Source organism: Rattus rattus, chromosome 6, assembly GCF_011064425.1.
Source record: "Rattus rattus isolate New Zealand chromosome 6, Rrattus_CSIRO_v1, whole genome shotgun sequence".
In the NCBI taxonomy this organism is placed as follows: domain Eukaryota; kingdom Metazoa; phylum Chordata; class Mammalia; order Rodentia; family Muridae; genus Rattus; species Rattus rattus.
In genome coordinates, this window is record NC_046159.1 from 132852739 (window position 1) to 132877018 (window position 24280).

Sequence of the window (24280 nt, forward strand, 5' to 3'; positions counted from 1 at the left end):
TTGTGAAGCACCATGGGGGTTCTAGAAACTGAACCCGGGTCTCTGCAAGAGCAGCAGTGACCTTAACCACTGAGCATTCTCTCCAGGGCCCTAAATATGTTTACTTTAAATCTTGACAAATTTAGGAATCCCAACAGAATCAATGCTCACAAAAGTAATACTTGGGGTTTCTGATAACAATAAAACAACGGCAAGCGAACAAAAATACCCTAAAACCAAAGACATAACTGACCTGAGGGAAACCCATAGGCGAAGGCAAAACGGGAGGCTCAGAACCCTCCCTCTCCCTACAGGGGCCTCTGATAAGCATATGAGCCAACACCCTCTGGGAAAATACAGAAATAAGTGACCGTCTATACACTGGAGAACTGAAAATAAGCCCACTTCAAAACCAGTGCGTGAGAAGCTGAGATACGGTCTCACCATAAACCCTTCCTTGACCTCAGAAAGCAAACTTCATCTCCATATTTCCCTGAGGACTAAAGGGTTTGAGCCACACTTGTAAGGATGCTACCAAATGACCTGTCTCGGCTGCAAGTCCAGTTGGTTCAGTGTGCACAGCCACCTGTGACCTCAGAGGGGGAAAGCAGCCTTAAAACAAGGGCTCCGATCTCTTCTTACATCTTCGCACAGGGCGGCAGGCTATAAAGATTACCTGCTTTTACCTGGGAAAGAGAAGATTGGATATCAACTATCTGACATTTTTTAGCTGCTGCCCAAGAGTCTGGCTTTTCACTTACTTGTATCCAAAGGTTAACAGGACAAGTCAGTACTTGTCCTCTGGAAGTATAGACCCACCCCAGGCTCGCCACCACAAACTTTATTCTAATAAAAATAAGACTCTGACTTCAAGCCGGAAGGAAGTAAACTGTGTAATAAACATTGCTTTTCCAGATGTTTGAAAGTCTCATTCTAACCTGTCTATTCTGGGAGCTGGAAGGTTGCATACCCAATCACTAGTACCGAGGTCTATAGAGAACAAAATGGGGATTCTTAGCATCTCTGGGAGCCTTACACTGACTCTAGCCCTCTTGCTTTAGCTGGAAAGCCTACTTCTTAGTTCTCTCATACAAAGAGCCACACTTCCTTTCATACCTTTTCCAGCTTCTGTTGAAGGAGTCACTGGTTTTTGGCTCTGACAGATAAGAAATCCTAGTTCCTGGAGTTGAAATGAATGTGTGCATATTTCCTGTGTGGATCAACTCCACAGCTAACGTCAGCAATAAAGTCCGTTCTCTAGGATCATTCTAGAAAAATCAGATCCCCATCTAGCATCCCAAGTCTGTTTGCTATCATAACGACTATCCTCTAACTTGCTTACATCTGAAAACTGTTGGGGACTGACGTTTGCTCAACTCCTGTAGACTGCAAAGGATAACTGAAGTGTTTAAAGTGCATGTCTTTTAAACAAGCATAAAGAGTTTACCACAGAGTCTTTCCTTAGATTCTAGCAGAGCTAGTGGGTAAAAGACACCAGTGCCTAGATTTATCCTACAGACAGAAGGGATCACACTGACTCTAGCCCTCGTGTTTTAGCAGTAAAGCCTAGTTCTTTCATAGAAAGGTCCACACTGCACACTTCCTTTCCGGCCTTTTCCAGCACGTCAGGCAACCCAACCTCTCCAGCCGCCTTGGGAGGGACTAGTTGCTACCTCTCTTGTGTCGGGATGCACGTGGGACTTAGTCTTTTCTAACCTCTAGGGAACCATAAAGGAAAATAGATGTCAGCTCGCATGAGCACAGAGGTTAGGGAATACCCAGGATCCCTAGGTGAGGTGAGGGAAGAACATCTCCTCTCAGGGCAAATCTGAGGCTGTCTGGAGAGGTGATGCTTTGCCTAATGTGCCGGAACCAGTGAGCTCAGGGTGATGGAGAAATAAGGAAATAGGTTATCCTTAAAAGCACAACCTGAGTCTGCAGAACACCACTGACATGGAGACGTAGGTCTTACTCAGTGGGGGGTTCAGAATGTCGGTCATTAAGATGATAATAGATCTGGGACTCCAATGCCTTCAAGGTAAGCAGTACACATCTTATATGGTAGGAATTTCAATGAAGAAACAGACATTTTTGAAAAGAGACCAACCGTATATACCACAGAACTGAAAGACACATTCTGAACTGGAAAGCAGTTGACCTGATCAAGCAGAAATTGTTAGTGAATTTGTAGACAGTTTACTGTCCTATTCATAAAGGAGGAGGAAAAGGAAGGGGAGGAAGAGGAGGAAGAAGAGAAGGGAGAGGAAGAAGAAGATGATGGGGAGGATCACACAGGTAGAAATGCAGGTCTATACAAGAGAATGAAGAACAATAGAAAACTGTGAACTGTGTGGTTGAACACCACTTTTGTCCCTGAAGTCACTTCCAAAGATCATGGGCTGAATAAAAGACCAAACGGATTATGGACTTCATAACACACACGAAAGTGAAACTTTTAGTCACAACAGCACAGAGGTCAAGAGAGAGACGGGCATAGAAATCGCCTGTTTCGGGGTTGGGGATTTAGCTCAATGGTAGAGCGCTTGCTAGCAACCGAAAAGGCCCTGGGTTGGGTCCCCAGCTCGAAAAAAAAAAAAAAAAAAAAAAAAAAAAAAAAAAGAAATCGCCTGTTTCCACTTTAATAAACCAGCCCAAACCAATGCAAACTAAATACAAAATAAGTAGAAGAAATGAAATTATCAGATCCAGACAGAGGTAGAAGACACTTTTGGAGGGTGACAACTGTTTGCTTTCCCGATGCCAGTGACAGTTTGATAAGCACGTAAGGATGCCAGACATCAATTTCAACAGCTCATGTATAGTATTTTCTGTCAGTTATATTTCAGTACAGCTCTTAAGTGAAGACACAGAGAAAATTACAGACTTTAAGATGAGGAAATAAAACTGTCTCAAGAAAGACCTCCTTGCCTGTGGGGTATTTCATAAACTTCGGTCTGCACCCTAAATATCAGACCTGCTAGAAAGGGAAACTGTCATGGTGCAGTGTTTGAAATCGTAAATAGTCTTTCTCCAATGTTCTCTGATAATCTCTCTGAGACAAGCCCCTCTCAGTGCCCAACCTCACATCGCTTTATCTCTCTCAGACTCACTGAGGGCTCCAGGTGAGATGGAGCAGGAGAGGAGAGAGCACCGGGCATGGCTTCTCCTCAGGATGCTTTGATTAACACGCTCAATTCCCACCTGGAAAACAGATCAAGGTATAAAAGTCCATAACTACTCTGCACCAGCACATACAGCTTAGCAAGACCATAGCACACCTACCATAGGTCAACTTGAAGGTGTACAGTATGGCCTTTGCCAGCTCCCTCTGCTTGTTTATTTATCTTTAAAATCAGGATGTCTGACTGAAACAGTGAAAACTGTAACTTACTGTATATCGATTATTCCTCTGCTTCTCATAATCACATTTCTCTATTATTTAAAAAAAAACATATAATTTGAAACAGACAATGGATGGTCTAACAAAATAGCCTAAAATGCAGTCATCTTAATTTTAAAAAAATAATCCCCAAATCAGCAATTAAACAGCCCAAAATGTGGCCATCTTAATTAAAAAAAATAACCCCCAAATTAGTAATTAATTTTTTAAAAAGAAATTTGCAGCTATCTTCTGAGTTTATTTAAGACCCATGTGCTTGTCAGCTAAGTTGTTATAGTCCTTGGTTTAGCATCACTGTGAGTCAGTTACAAACTCCTGCATGGACAAGGGTCCACACACACACACATGCTGTTTAACCCGAACTGCACGGTAAGTGCTGAAATGGATGGAAACCCAGAGACACAGGCACAGCAAGCTGGAAAGTTCAGGAAAAATAATAAATAAACAAACGCCCACATGGAGATGCACTGGTCTATATTGCTTTTAAGAAAATGCTGTTATAAAAAGGTTCAGGTATCTATTTTGGAGGTATCCAGTCTTGTGTGGGTCAAGGCTGTGTGTCAGCTTGAAGGGAGGGGAAGCCGTGTTCTCTCTCATAGTCTTTCTCAGTTTCTGCGTAGAGACTCAGCTGATCTCATGCTGCTTTAACTGTACATGAAGCTGAAAACGTACACATTCCATTCTCCTGAGCTTGAGACTGAACTGAGAAAGCATCCCATGGAAAACATCTTATGTGTGATTTCACCTAATTCCAATCTTCTAAGAGGAAATACAAACGAAAACTAAAGCCCATGTATTTCATTCCTGATGGGTGATTTCTGAACTCTGAAGCTTCCTTTCAACCCCCGAAAGACATCATCAGAACACATTTTCTTTACGAGACATTGCCTAGCACCATATATTTGAATTAGTGGTCAAGCTGACTTATCTTTCCCAAAAAATATAGTTGTTCGTAATTTAACTGAAATTAAGAGTTTGTTGTGAGTTCTCTTAACAAATGAAAGAGAAGAACACAAACATGACACAACATTTTAATACTGGTCCCAGACACGATTAGTTATTAGTAAGAGGGGAGCTTGGTTAGGATTAAGCCACATGTACCCCCAATTCCTGATTTTATGTGGCACACTTCTACAGTCTTTGGTTGTAGTCTTTGGGATCAGTGTCAACTGCACTGATAGGCGCTATTAAGGGGTGGGCAAAAGTCATCTTTTTGTGGTGTTGTCCACAAAGAGAGACTTTAGCCCAAGCTGTAAAAGGAAAACTAAGGGGAGAAAAGAAACTTATCAAACTGGAAGTCTCAACAAAGGGAAGAAAGCGAGAGCAATAGCGGCTCTAGCATTTTAACACAACCATAGCAAAGAAATCATAGAAGGAGGAACAAAAGAGCAGACATATACCCAAGTTCTGAGTCTGACTGCAGCTGGAGCACTGAGGGGTCTGTGTCCCACTGCAGGGTCCTAATCGCGCAGCACAAAGGAAAAAGAACACAGAGAATTAACAAAGGGAGGGCAACAGAACAAACCAAACCGTGTCATTCTTCAAGGTGATGTCGTATACGGTACACACACAGAACATCCCCTCCACCCCCAGGGATTAGGACAAAGAAGGTTAGGAATAGCTGCTTAACATCAAAAGCTATGGCTGTTTCTATGGAAGAAAGCCTACAGCCAATTACTCCAGTACGGCAAGCAAGCACACACGCACGCACGCACGCACGCACGCACGCACGCACGCACGCACGCACTCATGCGCCCGCGTTAAAGATTCATTGACTTGAGTATGTGGGCTGATGCACGTTTCTACCCTGACACCTCAGAGCCCAAACGCATCTTGGAACTCTAAGCTCTTCCACGGAGCGAAGAGAATTAAATACAAATGGACAAGGATGGTAGCATCTGGGGAAGTCAGACTTAATGGAGCGTGACTGCAGGGTCTGGGGAACAGTTGGCTCCCTCAGGTCAGTTACTACAAATATAGCACCACTGCGTTTGAAACCAGTGTGTTATTTTATTCATACGGAGTGTAGGGAAATGGTCTCCAGTGTTAACATTTGTCTGCCAGAGATTAATTGTGTCATAGTTTCTATGTTTCATAACACATAGCACAGAATGTCAGTAATGGCATCTTCTTTCTATTAATAAGATGGGACAACGATTCCATTTTAAAGAGCGTATACACAGAGAGCTTCTTCCTGTGTGCTCTTCACAGTTTTCAACAAAGAATTAGTCCCAGTGAAACAGGCATGAGGTCTTCTGAGAGACCATTGATGGGTATTTTGTCTTTCTGTTGGGCATGCATGTTTCAAATCTGGCCTGACTTACCAACCGGGTGACTTTGGGAATGCTGTTCAAACTCTCAGCCACTGTACCCCTTTGCTTGCTAAAAATATAGAGTATAAAACAACAGCCTTGGCATCCCTTGAGACATCATTAGAAACACAGGCACTCGGGTCTCATCCCACTGGCTTCACAATGCAGCTTTACAAGGTTCCCAGGTCACTGAGAACATGATAAGGCTTGAGAATTCCTCCTTGCTTTCCTTGTTGTAAAGACTTACCCTGGCTTATCAGGCTCTACATGCTGTGCCTGTGGTCTGAACTAATTATTTATAACCCCCCCCCATTTCCTCTCCTACTTTAAGATAAACTGTATCTATTTCTGTATGACTTGGCTACCCTTTTCTTTCAAATTGTGGCTCCTATGTTCCTTCTTCCATTTCTCTACCTGTTCTTAAGTAGCATTTCCTTATTCTGCTACCCCTTCTTCATAGTATCCATACTTTCCTGAGATTTCATTCTATATCCCTTTAATTATTACTGATATTGTTTGATTCTGGACCTGAGACTCTGCATGGCTGGTGCAACCTCGTCTCCAGATTACAGAAGCGTACTTAGAACTATGCCTGTCATGGTGCAATCTTGTGGAATATTTGTTGAGAATGAATGAGTCTTTCTCAGATTGTCTGTATGGATTAGGTGCACTTAGGAAGTGTAAACATTTGATCACCAGTAACTGTGCTTATAATTACCAGTAAATGTATTTTGAGTCCCCACCCTACTTATCTGAGAGTTCTGTCAGCTCCAACCGTGGAGACAAAAGGATGAACTTGAAGAGATTTCCTCTTTAGCTCTGGCTGTGCTCTTGACTTCTTACCTGAATGTTCCAAAAAGGCGATCACTGAAGTCCAGCAGTAGCACAAATTGGCCACAGTTTCTTAGACCAGCAATTTTAAAGAGCCAAGGTTAATGCAGATGCCTAAAATTTTTGTGAATGAGCCAATTCCGGCCTCACGGACCTGCAGGGGCTTGGAATTTTACATTTTGGGCAAGTTTCAGGAGATGTGAAAGCTGCTGCTCTGTGGGTCACTGTTTATCAGGGTCTTGACCTTGAGGTCTTAGTAAAATATAAAACACAGTCTTCCAACTCAGAGACTCTGCTTCAGTAGCTGTGGGGCGGACGGTGAGAGTCTGAGTACCAAGTTCCCAGTGGGAAGCACAAGGCTGACCGTGGGACAGTTTTTGGAGGGTGACTGGGTAGACGGAAGCTTTTCAGTTGTCAGCAAATAGGAAGCATAGCATCTGCTCAGCTGTCCCACCACAAGCTGAAGGACAGTTTGCTTTAGGCTGGCAACTTCTAGGCTAAAGAACCAGAATGCCTGGGGCAAGATCCAGGAATCAAAATGACTGAAATCTCCCTTCGTGCTTCTCACATGTGGCCAGAGGTAGGAACCATTGCTCTGGAACCATTCTGTGCTCAAGCAAAGTGGCTCAGCCTGTTCTAGATGCCAGGTTCACTGTGGCTCAAACAGTAGCTGGGATGGTAGCCATTATAAGCACTTGGGGGATCTAACTTAACGGTATTGTTTCTGTTACAGACAGAAGTGCAGTGTCTGGCTCTTACAGACAGAAAAGCATTTCTACGTCAGGGGTGGACTCAGATCATAGCCAACATGCCTTCAGATTTTGTTTGGGTGGGGCAAACTTTCCTGGCATTTTCTACTCCTTTGGCATGAGAAGAACACAGCTGCCAGAGCTCTGGCTGGGCTATTGCCTACTGGACGCATCACATGGACCTGTTGGTCCCCTAGAAAGTCTACTCACCTTCGACATTCTATCAGAATCACCTACCTAAAAGTAAAGTTTCAGTCTGATGTTTGCATTTTGAAATATTCATTATATTTTTAACTATGTGCTCATGTGTATTTGTGTTTGTATGTGCCTGTGCATGTGTGTGTGCGTGTGCGTGTGTGTGTGTGTGTGTGTGTGTGTGTGTGAGTGCAGAACCCTTGAAGCCCAGAAGGTGTTGGATCCTCTGGAGCTGAAGTTAACAGGTCGTTGTGAGCTGTGCAGCATGTGTGCTGGGAACCAAACTCAGGTACTCCATACGAGTGGCGCGTGCTTGTAACTGCTTAGTTGTCTTTCAAGTCCCTAGTGTTTGCACTTTTAACCAGAGCAACAGAGGTGATTTATGCAAAAAAATGTGTTCTACTTCACTAAATATCCTAATCAGTGAAAGAAGGACCATTTATTACAAGCAGAAAGCCGGAGGATGAGGAGTGAAGGTGAGGACAGGACCACATGTACTACTTTTATTTTCTTTTCCTGCTTCCCATCCTGATCTGTACAGAGGTCAGATGACTGAGAGCCTACTTTTCTTCTAATTAAAAAGGAACTCAAAGTCAGTTCGTCAACTAGGCACACATTGCTTTCTGTTTTCAAGGGTGGCCGAGGACCCTGTATTGAATGATCATCAAATTTTCTATGGGCAAACCTACAGAGGAGCTTCGAGGGAAGAGGCAGCTTCCCAGAGGGATGCGTAAGGCGAGCGTGTTGGGCTCTAGTGTGGCTTGTGTTCCGTCAGACAAGTCTCTTGTATCCATTGCAGGAAGGAGCAGGTCTAAAGCCCTTCGGTATAAGAACATTATTAGACTTCATTTTGACTTGCTATCCTCCTTCTGGGATATTTTTATTGAGCCAATTGACATAAGTATTACTTTCTAACCTCATCAGGTTAGTGTATTATTGAAAATAAAGTGGCCGGGCAGCAGTCTATAGCTTCCTAGAGGATTTAGAATAATTCAGGAAATTTATTTACGAAGATGAAAGTAGTATTACAATTGTAAATTAAATAAATAAATTGTTTTCGTACCTTTTTCCGTGTGGAAATTACCATGTTTACCATGAGATTAGCCTCATGTTTCAGGTTTGTTTTTTTTGGGGGGGGATAGGTCTTTTAATGTGCATAGATCACAGAACTCTTTTGACCAGGAAATTCATTCACATATTCAAGAAACATCTATTGAGGTCCTAAACTATAAAACACCATGATAAAAGAGAAAAGGCCTTCAAGCCAACCACTGCGCTCTATGGAATGACAGAATGTATATAAAGGGATTCATAGGACAAGTTAGAGAGCAAAACGTGGCACAGCAATGGTTCCCCAGGTGTGCAGAGGGACACAGGAACTCCATTTAGGAGTGTGACTTTTAAATAAGGGAAATTAGACATACGAATATTCATGCTTAATTATGTACTGATGACATCTACCAAGAAGAAAACAATTCCCATCAGTCGAGCAGGGCTTATCACAGTTTAAAATTTCAATTATTATTAGATGATAACTAGATAAATGTCATAAAAGAGGGGCTGGAGAGATGACTCAGCTGTTAACCACACTGACTTTTCTTCCAGAGGTCCTGAGTTCAATTCCCAGTAACCACATGGTGGCTCACAACCATCTGTAATGAGATCCAGTGCCCTCTTCTGGTGTGTCTGTAGACAGCAATAGTGTACTTACATACATAAAATGTCATAAAAGGTATTAAAGATAATATCAGTTATAAGTTTGCTTTGCAAGTGATTCCTCTGGTCCGGCTGTGGGCTGGGCTACCTCTACCCTTTGGGAACCAGAGTTAGAGACACTCTTTCTCTATGGAGATCAGAGATCCCAACTGACAGGCCCTTGAATGATAGAGTAGGATTTGGACATACACCCATTGTTGCCAGTGCCTGTTTTATTAGATATGACAGCTGAATCATTCTATAAGGCCCCATAGACTTTAGATGCCAACTAATTTATCATGAAAACAGTAACTTCTAGGCCAAATAACGATGCAAACCCAACTGTCTTCTTGTCATGAATACCAGCTTCCTTGATGCCAGATAGCTGGCAAAGTTTGAATTTAACAGAAGGGAAGTTGGATGTTTAAACATTGTAGACTCCCCTGGCTTTTCTCCAAAATGTCATCTATTTAATAATGACCACCATTGCGCGTGTGTCTGGCCACATCTCTGTCTTCAGTCTTCTCTAGTTTATAGGCAGACCAACTTGATTCTTTTTCATTGGAATCCCTTCCCTACCGCCTCTCTCCCTCCTTCCTTCTTCTTCCTCCTTCTCTTCTTTCTCCTCTTGTTCTTTTAATAAACCAAGTCTACTAGATTTCTCTCCAAGATTCCTGTCTTGGAAAACATCCTTGCTTTAATTGTTTGTCTGTTCTGGTCATTTGCCTTCTTGAATTAACTCTCAAAGGACCTTCAGTTTGCTCAGATAGTGAGTTACCAGCTTTGGACTAAAGGACATTGTGGTCCTATGCTCCCACATCCGGGTTGAAAGTTAACGACACACCTATTAAGGCCACCTTTTCTAGCATTGTATAAAATACTAGGCATAGAAACCTCCCCTTTCATGTACAATAATCACTCATTCGAGTACAACTATGTCAGATAATGTACCTGCTCATATCTAGTCCTGAAAAGCCTACCATGTACGTAACACTTTACAATTAGAGCATCATGTTGCTCTTCTATGTATATATTTTGTAAAACACAAGAATAGACAAAACTTAAAAATCTTCCATATAGCAATGGTTTTGTGAAAACCTATCAGTTTCAGCTGTTTTATACCCTTTGCTAATCTATAACTCTCTAACTCCTGCTAAGATTCCTTCTTTCCATGGTCTGATTTCATTTACTCACTTCCAGCTTATTGGAGAGGTTAAAAATTAAAAAAATATATCCTTGGACATCTGCTGGAAATATATCTTAAATGGAAAAGACATGGTATCCTAATTGTGCATGCATGGCCCTCTGGGGAGTAATTGCTTCCTGTGTACTTCTTACCATGCATGGCTGTGTTTCTGCTTTTCCCATCTTTATTGCACACCAGAGTCAAAAGCCCTAAACATTTTCCCCAGAAAGCGTCTCTGCTCATAGCCTTTCTGGATGTTGACTAATAAGAAAACGTTCAATAAGCATTTGGAGCACAGTGGCTAAGAACTGTCATGTGTGATGCTAACACCCAGCACAGCTGAGCCACCCGCACACTGCTGTTGACATTTAAATTGGTATGGTCTTTAAAGCAATATGCTATTAGGCATCAAGAGCCATGACTCAATTGCCCGTGGCTGGGTTTTATTTCACGAAACTCAGTCTGTAAGTAAGACCGGATCATAAAACGTCTTAGAGAAAGGAGAAGAAGATGGTGATGGCAATGATTACAACGAGAATTTCTGTGTCATCAAATCCCATGCTCAACATCTGCTTCTCATCGCTAGCCTCTCCTCTTCTCATCCTATATTGAAGCGTGCGTGCTGCCTGGTCAGGGTTAGTCCATCCCTTTTCACTTCTGTGCCTTATCTTAGGCCATTGTCACTGACTGACCCCCACATCCTCATCACTGCTAATCTCCAAATTCCACCTTTTCAAACATGCTTTGATTGTATTTGTCAACAAACCTACCCTTCTGTACCTCGTCTGCCTTTCCATTCTTTATTTACCCCTCCAACCCTAATTTAGACTTTAAGCTCTTCTCTTTCCCCATCTAAGTGGTCAGATCTTGAAAATATTATAAAAATACCACATCCCAGGACTCTCTCAGACACATCATGCCCTAGGTGAGTAACAGGCTGTTATATGCCTTGAGTGACAAGGGGCAGGTGTGGGAACTAGTGATCTAAACTCCTCTCTTAGAGTTTGAGATTTATCTTTTGTTTAATTCCTAGCCTCCCTCCAAGCTCAACCTTTCCAATACGTGCACTCTGGAAGGCTCAACATAAAATACATTTATCTAGAGTAACAGCATTCCAAAATAATTTGTCTCTATGAGATGTGAGTTAGAGGGGTACCTTGGCTGCTTACTAAATGATTCTCTTGGTAAATAAACAATCCAGTCGGCATTAGGAGTGTTTCTGTTAACAGTTTTTCTTTAAAGCAGGACTGAATACTTTAGTTGTGATCCCAGAAACTCAATTCCTGTCTTATTTCTGAAAGGCAACCATCACCCTTTGATTTAGTTCCTAAAGCAATGTCCAGGACTTTTTCTAAAGTAGTATCCACCCAGTCTCCAATCCGCTGGCCCAGTATGCTTGTCCCTCTCTGGACCACAGATGCTATGCCTTTAGTTGTGCCTTCAGCTGAACTCCTATACCCATTCTCCACCAGTCTCATCCAGATTTATGGATGCTACCAACACATACATAAATAACTCTTTTCCAAGTATCTAATACAGCACTATGGACAGTAAAAATGAGTTTAAATCACCTCTCCCAATCACAATACTAGGAATCTCTTAACAGTGATTTTTTTGAATAAAGTTTTATGTCTTTATTGACCATCTCTATAAATATACATAGTTGAGAGCTATAGAACTACAACATCTCCTTAGATGGCTTCATTAAATCTACTAGAAGGATCTCATTGCCGGAGGTGATGGACGAATGAGCCAATGAAGACCTATACCTGCCTGTTCTGTACATGGGCGTGGAGTATGATTGTCAGCTTTGTGTAAATGAATAGTTTTCATTTCTTTTCTCTTTAAAAAAAATGAATTGGATTGTGACTGCCTTATTTTTTAAATATCCACCAAAGCATTTTTATAATTAATTCAGCATATATTTATCTTTTGTTTTTATCAACATATATTTTCATTTTGACATTCATATATATATAATGAATTTTTATTACATTTACCTCCACTATCCTCTCTTATTCCCCTCCCACTCCTCATTCCTCTTTATAGCTAGTTATCATTCTACCTTTGTGTCTGTGTGTCTCTGTGTGTCTGTCTGTCTCTGTGTGTGTGAGTCTGTGTGTCTGTGTGACTCAATTATATGTGTCCTGATGCCAGTATATGCTCTCAGAAGGTATTTCAGACCCATTTCCACACTGAAGAAGAAAAACCCATCATAACGGTGTTGGCTATGTTGCTGTTTTGTGCTGAGGATCAAAAGAATCCCTTATCTTCTGTGCCCTAAGCAATTTCAATGAATTCCTGCAACTGGAATCCAGGTTTCCATGTACTTCCTGTTCTACCCAAGATGGAGAAACAGAGCAAGGGCAGGTCCCAGTGTCCTCCCGTGTATCAGAATTGTGTGAACTCTGTCACATCTCTTCACTAGCTCCAAATCAGACAAGGAAAAGAGTTTAGGCTAACGTGAGTATAGTGCCCAGCATAAATCTTTAGTCAATGTCTTACTCAGATAATGTAATTTTTTAAATGACATTTCTAAAAGCAAACACTAAATAATTAGGGGCATTTTAGAATCCATCCTATCAATCTGTCACATTCAAATGATGTCAAGGAAGGCTGGTATTTAGGTAACGAGTTAATGTTTTACTTCTCAGTCCCAATTATTTCCTTATTTGGGACTGGCAGTGATGGACATAATAAGGATTTTGTAAATTCTTATTGTTTTCTTAGAAATTATTTGTCTTAGAAACAAAATTGGAACATTGAAATATATATATTCCTATCAGATTCTCTTTGAAAGCCTCCCTTTTTTATCCTCCCTAACATTCAAGCCCTCATACAAGGTGTTGCTGAGGCCACATAAAGCCACTAGGCTACTGGACTCAAACTGAAATGAAGAATTTCCAGCACAGCACAAGGACATGTTCTTTCCGGTCTTACATGGAACCTACTGCCAAGCGGGTGGCTTCTCTGGAAGGAGGCACAGCATCCATTGCCAAGACAGATGCTTGGTTTGTGAGTCGCACCATGTAAGAGGCACGGCACATTCTGTCTGAAGACCGAGCCACAGGACGTCAACATTTTAAGTCATTAATTACTGTGCAATTATATGCAATTATAACTAATTAATATGATATAGGAGAAAAGAAATCCTGTATCATAAACCTAGCTGTCAAAGAGAATGATTTTTTTAAAACAACTTGCGTTTTGTTAGTTTTAATTTGATGGGTGCATCTATATGTGCACATGTGCATGTGAGTGCAGGTGCCCTCCGAGGTCAGAATAAGGCATTAGATCTCTTGCAGCTGGAGTCACAGGTCGTTGTGAGTTATCTGTCATGGGTGCTAGGACCTGAACTGAGATGAGCTATTGTTCTCTCATGCTCCCAGCAAGACTTAATTTTAGTCAGCTTCAAACCAGTGTCTTTAGTTTCTCTGACATCCAATGAACTGACAGCATCTTGTGAAATTCTTCTCAAGTAATGATAATGTGGGAATGCTTGAATAAACACTACTTGATGATATTATTTAATTTCTGATGGTCTTTAGTTATTTTGTTATTTTTTTCACCACTCAAGTTTTTGATACCTTCCCTTTGGCTTCTACTTTTGCTGTGACAGATGACATCAAAGTGGGCTCAAAAGTGGCTAAGTCTTATGTAGCTCCCGAGAGTCCTGGAGAATCCGATTATGGATGGGTAAGAATAAAAGTCCCCAAAAATACTCTGTCAGGTGATAGAGTGCTAGAACCTTTTAAAACAATGGGTACTGAAACATGGGAGGACAGGCATCCATTCCAAGTATTATGGGATTATATTGGAGGTAATTAGGGAAATTAGAAGGTTACATTGATTTTACAGTAAAGATAAAAGCTGAAATAGAAAAGTAAAGATAGTTGACTATAAAAACAACACATGCAGGTGCTATTGACTTTCTATAAAATTGTATGTAAGATATCATAGATATATGAAAGAATATACACTATGGTGCTCATCACCAGTGGTAGGACAATGATGTTTTATATACTTTGTTTGACTTGTTTATGCCTTATAATTATATTACATATGCAAACATTATTTCAATAGTGATTACTGAAAATAAAATATCAGGTAGTTGGGGGTGGGGGGACGGCTCAGTCAGAAAATGTCCTGACACATAAACTTGAGGACCAGAGTTCAGATTCCCAGTAATCCATTCAATCCAGATGTGTTACACATGCCTGCAAACAGTGGTTGGGTTGAGGCACAGAGACAGGTGGATCACTGCATTGGCCAAGTGGCCTATGGAATTGGTGAACTCAGGTTCAGTCAAAGACCTTGTCTCACGCAGTGAGAATGAAAGCAATCGAAGAGGAAACCAAACGGGCCTCCATGCACACATTCACAATTGCACGCACATGCTCAAGTGTAACTACCAACTAGAACACACACATAACACACACACACACACACACACACACACACACACACAAACACACACACACACACACAGGAAAATGAAAATTAAAAGTTATAATAAAAATGATTGGTGGAGTGGAATGTTTCTACTTTTTAGAAAATAGAACTTGATGTTAAGACTACAGACAGTCAATGAACAAACAAACCAGGCAACAACAGCAACAACAATAACAACAACAACAACAACAACAACAAAACCAAAGTAGCAATTACTATTATTATCGTTCTGCAGGCCATTTATGAAAAACGAAAAACCAGAGATCTTCTTTTCTGGCTTTGTTGACTATTTTGTTTATGTGCCAGAAAATGCTGATATTGTTACAATAGGTGACCATACACTATGCAATTACCTTGTGAAGTTGTTATATGTGGAATCATTTTGAAAAGTTCTACTGTGATTTAGACTTGAGATCCTACTGAACATTATGAGATCAATATATCCTCCATATTTTTCAGGGCAGCACAGACGCCAGTTTGGCTGTTTTGAGAATATTAAGATTTCCACAGCAAAACAGGGTAAGAGAGTAAGTATGGAGTCCTTTATGAGCTAAATAGGTAAAAGAAAAGAATCAATACAAAGGTACGTGTGCGTAGATTCATCTCTGGCTCATAATCTGAAGGTGCATGAGCGAGGCTTGGGTAACTCTAGTGATAAAGACTTTAAATCTAGCCTTGGCCTAGTGTTCAAAATGTTTACACAATTACTTTGATGAAGATATAAGAATGTTTATCAAATTTCATAATGACACATACATCCTCCATGAGAAGAATTTAATAAGATCTCTTCCCACTGGAAAAATGTCTAAATCAAAATATGAAAACAGCATATTATTACAACAACAAAACCTAAAATCCACAGTTACTGTGTTATGCTGCTTCCAAGTTCCTTTCTAATATTCATTTGCTTCATTTTCAGCATAATCTTCTGAGGCATTTATAATAGTTCTTTGAGATAATGTAAGGTGCAGAAATAGCTTATGAAAATGCATGCAGATCAGCCTGGGACAAAACAAGAACTTTAAGTATGTTCTGTGTGAACTTGAAAGAACAAGACCAATGCTCGCCAGGCCTCAGTGATGCCATTGATACAAAAAAATAAAAAAAAATAAAAAAAAATAAAGTGATGGACTCATCAATCCAAAATTATCCCCAAAATGCTTACCTGATGGATTCAACTTCAAAATCAGTTCTCACTGTCAAAGAACTATTATTTTTCAAGGAAGACAACAAACTCAAATAAACAGAAGTCATTCTTCTTCAAGGTATGAAGAAGTATCTTTTATTCAATTGCAGTGCATAGAGGACATTTTTAAAGGGTTCAGATTAATATTTTTATCATATAGAGAAAATTGCTTAGGCTTAAGCCTATGAGTAGGGGTCTGGATTATTCAAGCATCCTCTCTAACTATGTGCTCTCCCTTGATCTTTTTATGCATTAGCAACTCTTGCCTTTTTAACCAATAATTATCAATCATATCAAACACATAGCATCTTCTGTGCACTGGTGTGGTATTCTAGTTGTGTAAATTAAGGCTTTTATTTAAAATATCTATGTTTATAAGTAAAATTACTCTTTCAAATGCTTTATTGATATAATTTAATTTTAATTCTAAGAGCCTGTTACTTGCCTAATACTATTAACTTAGAAATAATTGATTGTGCTAAAATCAATCAAAAGAAGGGTGAAAATGTCTCAAATAGAAGTTGTGAATGAGATATAGTCTATAAAACCAAAAATCAGAAATTGTAAGACAAATTATAACACTTAAAGTTTAAAAATATTTAATTCCTACTGGTATAATTGGGAATTATTTTGTATTTTTATTTAAAACATTTGTTGCTCTCAAAATGAGTAACGAAACTTTTGTAAACTTTCTATTTACAATTCAGTATTTATTCAGGGACATGAATTATGGCATCTTCTTCTGCCTCTTGCAAGACATTTTCAGTTTGAGCTTTGAATCCTGGCAAAGGAATAGCAGAATGTATGTACACCTTGTGCTATGATCACATGTGTTAACTGGATTCCTGAGTCTTTAAAATATTTTCTATTCTAAGCAAATAGGCAAACTTCTGCATGCAGGGGGATTAGCACCTTCCCAGGCTGCATGCGTTTCTGTGAGGTGTTAAAGACGATAGTAACTTTGCAAAAATGTCACTTCTACATGAGGGGAAATAGTCGTAAAATGGACTTCTGAAATCTGGAGCAGGATATTCTCATATACTGCAACATTCACCTACTTTACTAATGCAAAAACATTTGTCTGCCTGGAATTTTACATTCAGAACAAGGGCAAAAGTGTCCTAAGAGATTCCTAATTCATTCTTCTCAGGTACACTTCAAGCGTGTTTGTTTTTGTTTGTTTGTCTGTTTGAAGTGATTTTTTTTCTTTCAATATCAATTTTCTTGAATTCCGTTGAAACATCGAGAGCGGACTTTTGCAGGGATTTGCTCTCTGGCTTTTACTACCTTCTCTCTTCAGAACTTGACTGTAATGAAGTGAAACTCACTAGAGTTTGACTCTGGCAAAAAGGAATTGCCTACCTCCTTTAAACCAATTCACTAGGTTTACACATGAAACACACACACACGCACACACACACACACACACACACACACACACACACACCCCTTTAAGAAGGTGAAAGGAAAGAGGGGTGTTGTGAGAAGCAGTATTTGCTACTGTCCCCAAAGTGATGACAGCACAGGTCAGCCTTCTAGCACAGGACAGCACAGATTAGCAAGTTTCCAAAGAGACGTCATCGACTGTGAAGCCAGTTATTAAATTTCATGCTGCCAACTGCAGCCCTCGAAGCTGAGCAAAGTGACAAAGCCACGTCTTTGTATAGAAACAGTCAAGTGTCTTAAGGAGAGGCCAGTGGAGCCCCAAGGAATGTGACCACATTATGTCAGCTCTCAAATAAATGTTAAATCTTATCCAACTATGTTGTTATTACCGTCACCCCTCAAAAACCCTCTGAAGCATTCAAAGCAACAGATGACGGCAGACATATGCTGCCCCAAATCACACGGGCAATTTGCGAAAATAACCTACTTTGCCCCCATACAAGTCTTCCATTCTTCTGAAACTGAAAGCAGGGCCCACTGCTTCCAGAGCCCTCCTGAAATAGGATGCTCTTGTCTGAGCACACCACTGGGCAGATACTCCTGGGGGACTTCTGGTCTTACTATTTCATTTCTGAAAGAAAAATATATCTCCGCTGGTTCTGAATGGTTCTCAGGGTATTTTGTGTTTTGTGTGTGTGTGTGTGTGTTTTTGTGTGTGTGTGTGTGTGTTTATGTTTGTGTTTTTTGTGTGGGGTGGGTTGTGTGTGTGTGCATGTGTGTGTGTGTGGTGTGTGGGGGGTGTGCGTGTGTGGGGTGTGGTATGTGGTGGGGGGTGTGGGTTGGGGGTGTGTGTGGTGTGGTGTGTGTGGTGTGTGTGCGTGTGCATGCATGTGTGTGTGCCAGTCTGTGTGAGATGTCGTATGCGTGCATGTGTGTGTGTGTGTGTGTGTGTGTGTGTGTGTGTGTGTGTGTGTTTGGTCTGACTTTGAACTCATGACCCTTCTGAGTGTCAGCCTTTTGAGTGTTTGGATTTAAGAATGTGCCTTCATTTTCTACTTAGCCACAGTTTCCCCAACCAAATTGCCTAGGTTTCTATGAAAATATTGCATACTTCCAGAAGAAAATGCATATGAAAATGGATTGTTTGGAAAAATAAATGTGCAAAATTTTGCATCTTTCTCTCAGTAAAGCATATGGTAATTAGAAAGGTTGGGAAAGATTGAAAGGTATATTGACAACCAAAAGGCTTGCTTGTCTTGAATGCAGTGTGGAGGGTGGCTGTTTCCTTTATTTGAAGCTTGATTCAAATATTTTATAATCCTTCCCCCTATTAAGAATCACAGAAAGAGGGCTGGAGAGATAGCTCAGCGGTTAAGAGCACCCGACTACTCTTCCAGAGGTCCTGAGTTCAATTCCCAGCAACCACGTGGTGGCTCACAACCATCTGTAAAGGGATCCGATGCCCTCTTCTAGTGTATCTGAAGACAGCTACAGTGTACTTATATATAATAAAAGAATTAAAAAAAAAAGAATCACAGAAAGAGGTCACATGCTGTAAGCCATAGGTCACAGGCTCCTGTCTTCTTTAAGAATTTCTAGCTTCCTGTGAAAGATTAGACATGTCAAAAAATTGAGTCCATGTTGATATAGAGCTCAAACTCCTTGAACTAGAAGGAAGACCGGCTACTGTCTGAACAGTGCAGTGTTGGCTGAGTGGGTGCTACAAGCCTCTACTCCACAATCACACATGTCACCATTGCGGGTGCACCTGTATATGACAATCCCTGTGAACACAATCAACCTAGAACCCAATCACAACAGAGGCGTAACTATGATAGCGTCTTTCTTCCCTTCACCTCTCTCCTTTTCAGATATCCCTTCAAGTGTTCAAATTAGGGCATGGCCCCATCCTGTCTCAGAAGCCTATGAACACACAGTGAGTAATAAAAGTTTGGTAACTGACTTCCTCGGTAACAGCAGTGAACACCTGCTAAAATTCATAACAGAAACAAAGCTTTGACGAGTGAGTTTGCAAATTTGTCAGCTGTCATAAATAAACTAGAAGCTTGAGGAATGAAGAGTAGTGTTAGAAACCAGGTCAAATTGAACAGTGAAAAGCTGAGAATATCTTCATTGGAACTTTGGTCCTTCCCTGTTTCTCTTAGGCCTAAGCAAATGAGGATATTGATTAAGGAAGATGCATGGCCTTTATGAGCCAACTCAAGGAAGGACATTATTGTTATTTCCAGTGGTCAAAAAAACTGTTCTGTCACTAACAGTGCAACTCAGCATGAATTAAGCATGGGGGAGGCTATAACAGGTTCATGCACATCTGAAGGCATTTCAGCAGTGCTGTCTTGTGACATTGACATACCACCATGGCCTTTTAGAAGGTCAATTCTTACCTTGTTAATGGCCCCAGATCGTCTTGGCTTCCAGCTTCACTGGGAGTGCTCACTGATTTCGAAGAGGGAGACATAGGGGTTGGGACTAAATAATGAAAATAACAGGTATCCCATGTTAAAAAATGCAGCGGCTGCACTGGGGAAGAGCAGTGTCAGACAAATCAAAACAAACGGGCCCAAATCAAAGTGGTTGTATGGCCAGGAGAGATTGAGATGGGATAAGAAAAAAAAAAAAAGGAAAGAAAAGGAAGAAAGGCAAGTGAATTTTTTTTGTATTTTGGAAAATGAAGGTCTGAAATGAATTTAGACAGAATTAACTTAGGGAATTCAAGGCCATGTCCACCTAATGAATTAAAATGGAGAACCACAATAGCTATCCAGATAGTTCAACCTACATATCTTCGGTAGGAACTATCTATCTAGCTCATTCTGATTCTTCACTTTATTTCGTTAGTATAGATGTGACCTATTTAAAAAGTCAGGTGTCTATAAAACTTCGAACATTATGAAATTGGATAAGCCTAAATAATTTTAAATCCTCGAGAGTGGTGAGAAATCTTTTGAGTGTCTAATATGGAGAGAAATGTGTGGGCTCATGGTGGAGAAACAACTTTGTGCTAAGACTGTGTGACAGAGAGAAAGGGTAAATGTTGAGCCTGGTAATTTAAAAATCTCTTTCAAAACAAAGGAAAATAAAGCCTGCTTTATTTTTACATTTAATGAGTAGTTTCATCCCACCCTACTTTCTCCTTCACTCAGGACTTGTTTTCCTTTGTCCCTGGCAGCCCTTGTAGATGCTGACACAAGGACAGAAGTAAACTGCCACTGTGAGGGAGGGAGGAAGAAAGATGCTCAGAGATCCAAGTCAGCTGACAATCTGAGCAAGGATAATCAAGGGAAAACAAAACAAAACAAAGGAAACAGAAATGAGCTTTCTTTCTCCAACCTCCACATCCAAGCCAAATGTCCTTCAGCCACTCGCTACACCAAATAAACAAGATGGCTCCAGGCCAGCCAGTTCAAGGGATTCGTCACACGTGCCAAGGAAGCCATGTGCAGAAAGAAGCTTCAATACATGAGCATAGAACCCCATTTGGCTTCCATCATGTGCAGTTTCCTTTTATTTATTTAATAGGGTAAAAAGGTTTAACAGGTTTTTATTGTCTCTCCCCTCAAATTCTGTACCACAGTGACAGAATTGCCAAGGAACCAGGCATTTTCATGTGACTCTTCGATTAATTCCCTGACTACCCTCATGCTAAGGCAGAAGGAAAGCTGGAGAGAGAGAGATGAAAAATGGGCCCATTGGAAAGATTCATGGGTAACTGAGAAGGTAGTTATAGACTGGGATACTCAAGCATTTTGTTTTTAAATTTTAATCACTAGCTTTATGCAGGGTAAGGCATGATTGGATAAACCTCTACTGGGTTTAACCAGTGTTGACATAGCAACTACAACATTTCAGACTATTTTGAAGCCAAAATCTAATTGATCGATAGATGTCTAATTTACATCACATGTCAGCTAAGTTCAAAGAGGTTTGCCAACTTCTCAAAGAAGATCCACCAGCCAAATCCCCTGTAGATTGTACCTTGCATAATAAGAAGTTAAACAAATTCTAATTTTATGAGTGCTAGTTATATCAATAGACACACAATTTTATATACAATTGAGAGAGACTGTTAGGCTTTTAATAGTATTTTAGTTTTATGTTAAGCATTAAATCATATTTACCAATACTTAATTTTCAGTTGGATACATTCTTTTTCTTATTTATATTGATTACTTCGCATATGTAATTTTTAAAATTTAACTATCTATGGGAATAAAAGGAATTTTATTTTAATAAAGAATTCAAGAATGGAATTAAAAGATGAAACATTTTAAATGGTCCTGATATAGTATTTACTCCTTTGCATCATTGAAATGGTTTTAATTTTAATGTGTTGGATATTATGTAGTTTTACAGACACCTTCAGATTATTTTTAGATGTATGGAAAATAAATGAATAAAGGAAAACCAAAACAACCCATGAAAGATACATAAGAGAGTGGCAGCATGAACTCATGCAAGCTATCTTAACAAATAAAATAAAAATTAATTTATAACCAAACCTCCATGACAAAAGACTTCATGGACAGTCAACTAGAAATGAATGAGTTGGAGGAGGGGCATTGCAGTGGAATGTCAACTACCAATGACATCAAGGTACACACAAGCTGAAGAATTTAATTAAATAAATTTCCCAATGAACACTCTATCTTCGTCATGGAATAATTCTATGTCTATAGTGTTCATGGTATTTATAACCAGATCAACATTATCTGTATAGGCAAAGAGAGGTTGGAATTCACCAATACAAACAATACAAGCAATTTGATGCTTAAAAAATTCCCAAGATTTCGTCTACATACTAACTTAACATTTGAAATGAGTCTGCTAGTGACACAAGGGAGAATTATGAACATAGAATCAGCCAGTATAACATTAGCGACTGCTGAAGACTCTACAATCATCATTCCCATCTCCTTCCAGCCCTCTCAATTCTAAAAAAAAAACCGTGCAACTAGGACAGTAAGCCCTAGATTTGTTTAAGCATAGAAAGCAACAATAAAACTAACAGTTAAACGCACAGTAAGGCTGGACATGGTATATCTACACAGGAGGAGGAGTAAGGCAAGCTTGGGCAAGTACCTAGAGGGGGCTCCGGCGATATGCCGATGCTCTGAAGCAAAGCTTCTGTCTCTCGTCGTTTGCGGTCCAGATCGGAGTCATCTGGAACGGGCTCTTTCTTCTGCTGCATATCTGCCTAAAAGATTTGATATCGGCAAGGAAAGTTAGTGACGTAACTACACGAAAGCTTTTCTTCGATAAACTGGAAAACGCCTGGTGTAAAGATGAGGCAAAGCGCTACACAGATAGAATTATGTGTGGAGGATGAAAACCACTCTGCTCACATAATAACTGACAGGGGGCTCTGCCTGTTGGTTGAGGGTTTCCCTGACCTCCATCACATGGTCTGAACGCTTTCCAGGCTGGTAAGGTGCCTAAAAGAGCACCTGCGTCTAAGCCTTGACTCCCTAAGTTTGAGTTCTAGAACCTGTATGGTGGAAAATGAATCCACTTGTGTGCCACACGAGACAAACAAAACGCAATAGTAAGAAAGAAAACGAGAAACGTTCTCTTGGGGTTTTGGAAGAAACCATCAAGGCAAACTATTTCTGAATGTGGACGTTTTAAAAGTACACCCTGATCCGTTCATCAGTTGATACACATATGGGATGTTTTGAGTTCCTGGCTATTGTGAATAGAGGAGCAGTGAACACAAGTGAGCAGATATCTGTGTAGTAGAACATAGAGTCTTTGGGACGTAGTCCAAGAGCACTTTAGCCGCATCATGGGAGAGATCTACTTTAGCTTTTCTGAGGAAGCTTTCCACTGATCGCACCCCTTTGTCCAAGGTCAATAGATCACTGAAGAAGAGGGGGTGGAGAGATTAGAAAGATACAGAAGTATCTTTATATATATCTTAGTGGCTACAAAGAAATGGTGTTTTACAGACCCAACAGAGAATTTTCAAGTATGAATTCGTAGTGCTTATGACAACATTCACCAAATGTGGGTAAGCTCTGGGAAAGAAAAATACAGTATGGAGTTGGAAGAGGTCATGATGTGTCACCCTTAGCTGGGGAACTATCGGCAGCTGATAGCTGCTGGGAGATGAAAAGTCGGTTTTCTTTGAGAGTGTGGTACCTGGTTGTAGACCTTGCTTCAGTGGATGGCCACACGCCTCAAAATACATGGGAGGCAAAAATAAGTTAGTAAACTTAACAGAAGGTAGCCTGGGTCTTGGGGATGATGATAAAATTGCATTGTGTGGAATTCTTAGATAATTAAAGTATTTTTTAAAGGGACATGAGGAAAGGCATTTTAAGTGGAATTGTAGCTAAGGGTATTTGCCGAAATCTGCACCAGGAGAATACTAGCATCTACTTCACAAGCAACCTCACAGAAGCGACGCTCTCTTGAAGTCTATCACACCGACTTTCCTACTATCAGACATCCTTTATTCTTCATAGGTATTGGACATCCTAGTGGGTGTATTGTCTTAGTGAGTGCAATTAATTTCTATGTGCCCGAGACAGAAATAATGCAGGGGTGTTTTTCTTGCCCCTGACAGTATCCTCTAACTTGATCATAAGACCAGTGTGTATCTGTTTCATAGCTCTGGGTTCAACACTTCTGTTCCTATTCGTCTTGGTCTTAAAGTGCACCTCCATTTGCGCATTCTGTCTGTCATTAGGGAGAGAACTGTCATTTGGGATCTAAATAGAGCTTGAGAGAGTCTTAGAAGATTTCAACCTTTTCAGGACACTCTTCGTTCTTAAACGGTAATTCTGTCTCAGTCTGTGATGATGCTAAATGCACACTCTTTTCCAATTGTGATATTTAAATAACGGAAGCGTATTGTAATGTCAGTGCTCACAACGAGCAAAGACAGAG

At 40.3% G+C, this 24280-nt stretch overlaps 1 protein-coding gene across 2 annotated transcripts in view; it reads right to left on the reverse strand.

Annotated features, from left to right (window-relative positions):
• LOC116904095 (cytoplasmic dynein 1 intermediate chain 1-like) overlaps positions 1 to 24280 on the reverse strand; it is an 80979-nt gene that overhangs the window by 19129 nt on the left and 37570 nt on the right. Inside the window, exons 3-5 of one of the 2 annotated variants that reach the window (XM_032906964.1) lie at positions 22472 to 22586; positions 19777 to 19861; positions 4780 to 4839 (exon numbers count right to left, since the gene is read on the reverse strand). In XM_032906964.1, coding sequence (XP_032762855.1) covers positions 4780 to 4839; positions 19777 to 19861; positions 22472 to 22586 — 260 coding nt within the window. The remainder of the gene's footprint in view (positions 1 to 4779; positions 4840 to 19776; positions 19862 to 22471; positions 22587 to 24280) is intronic. The other variant, XM_032906965.1, reaches the window with a different exon arrangement.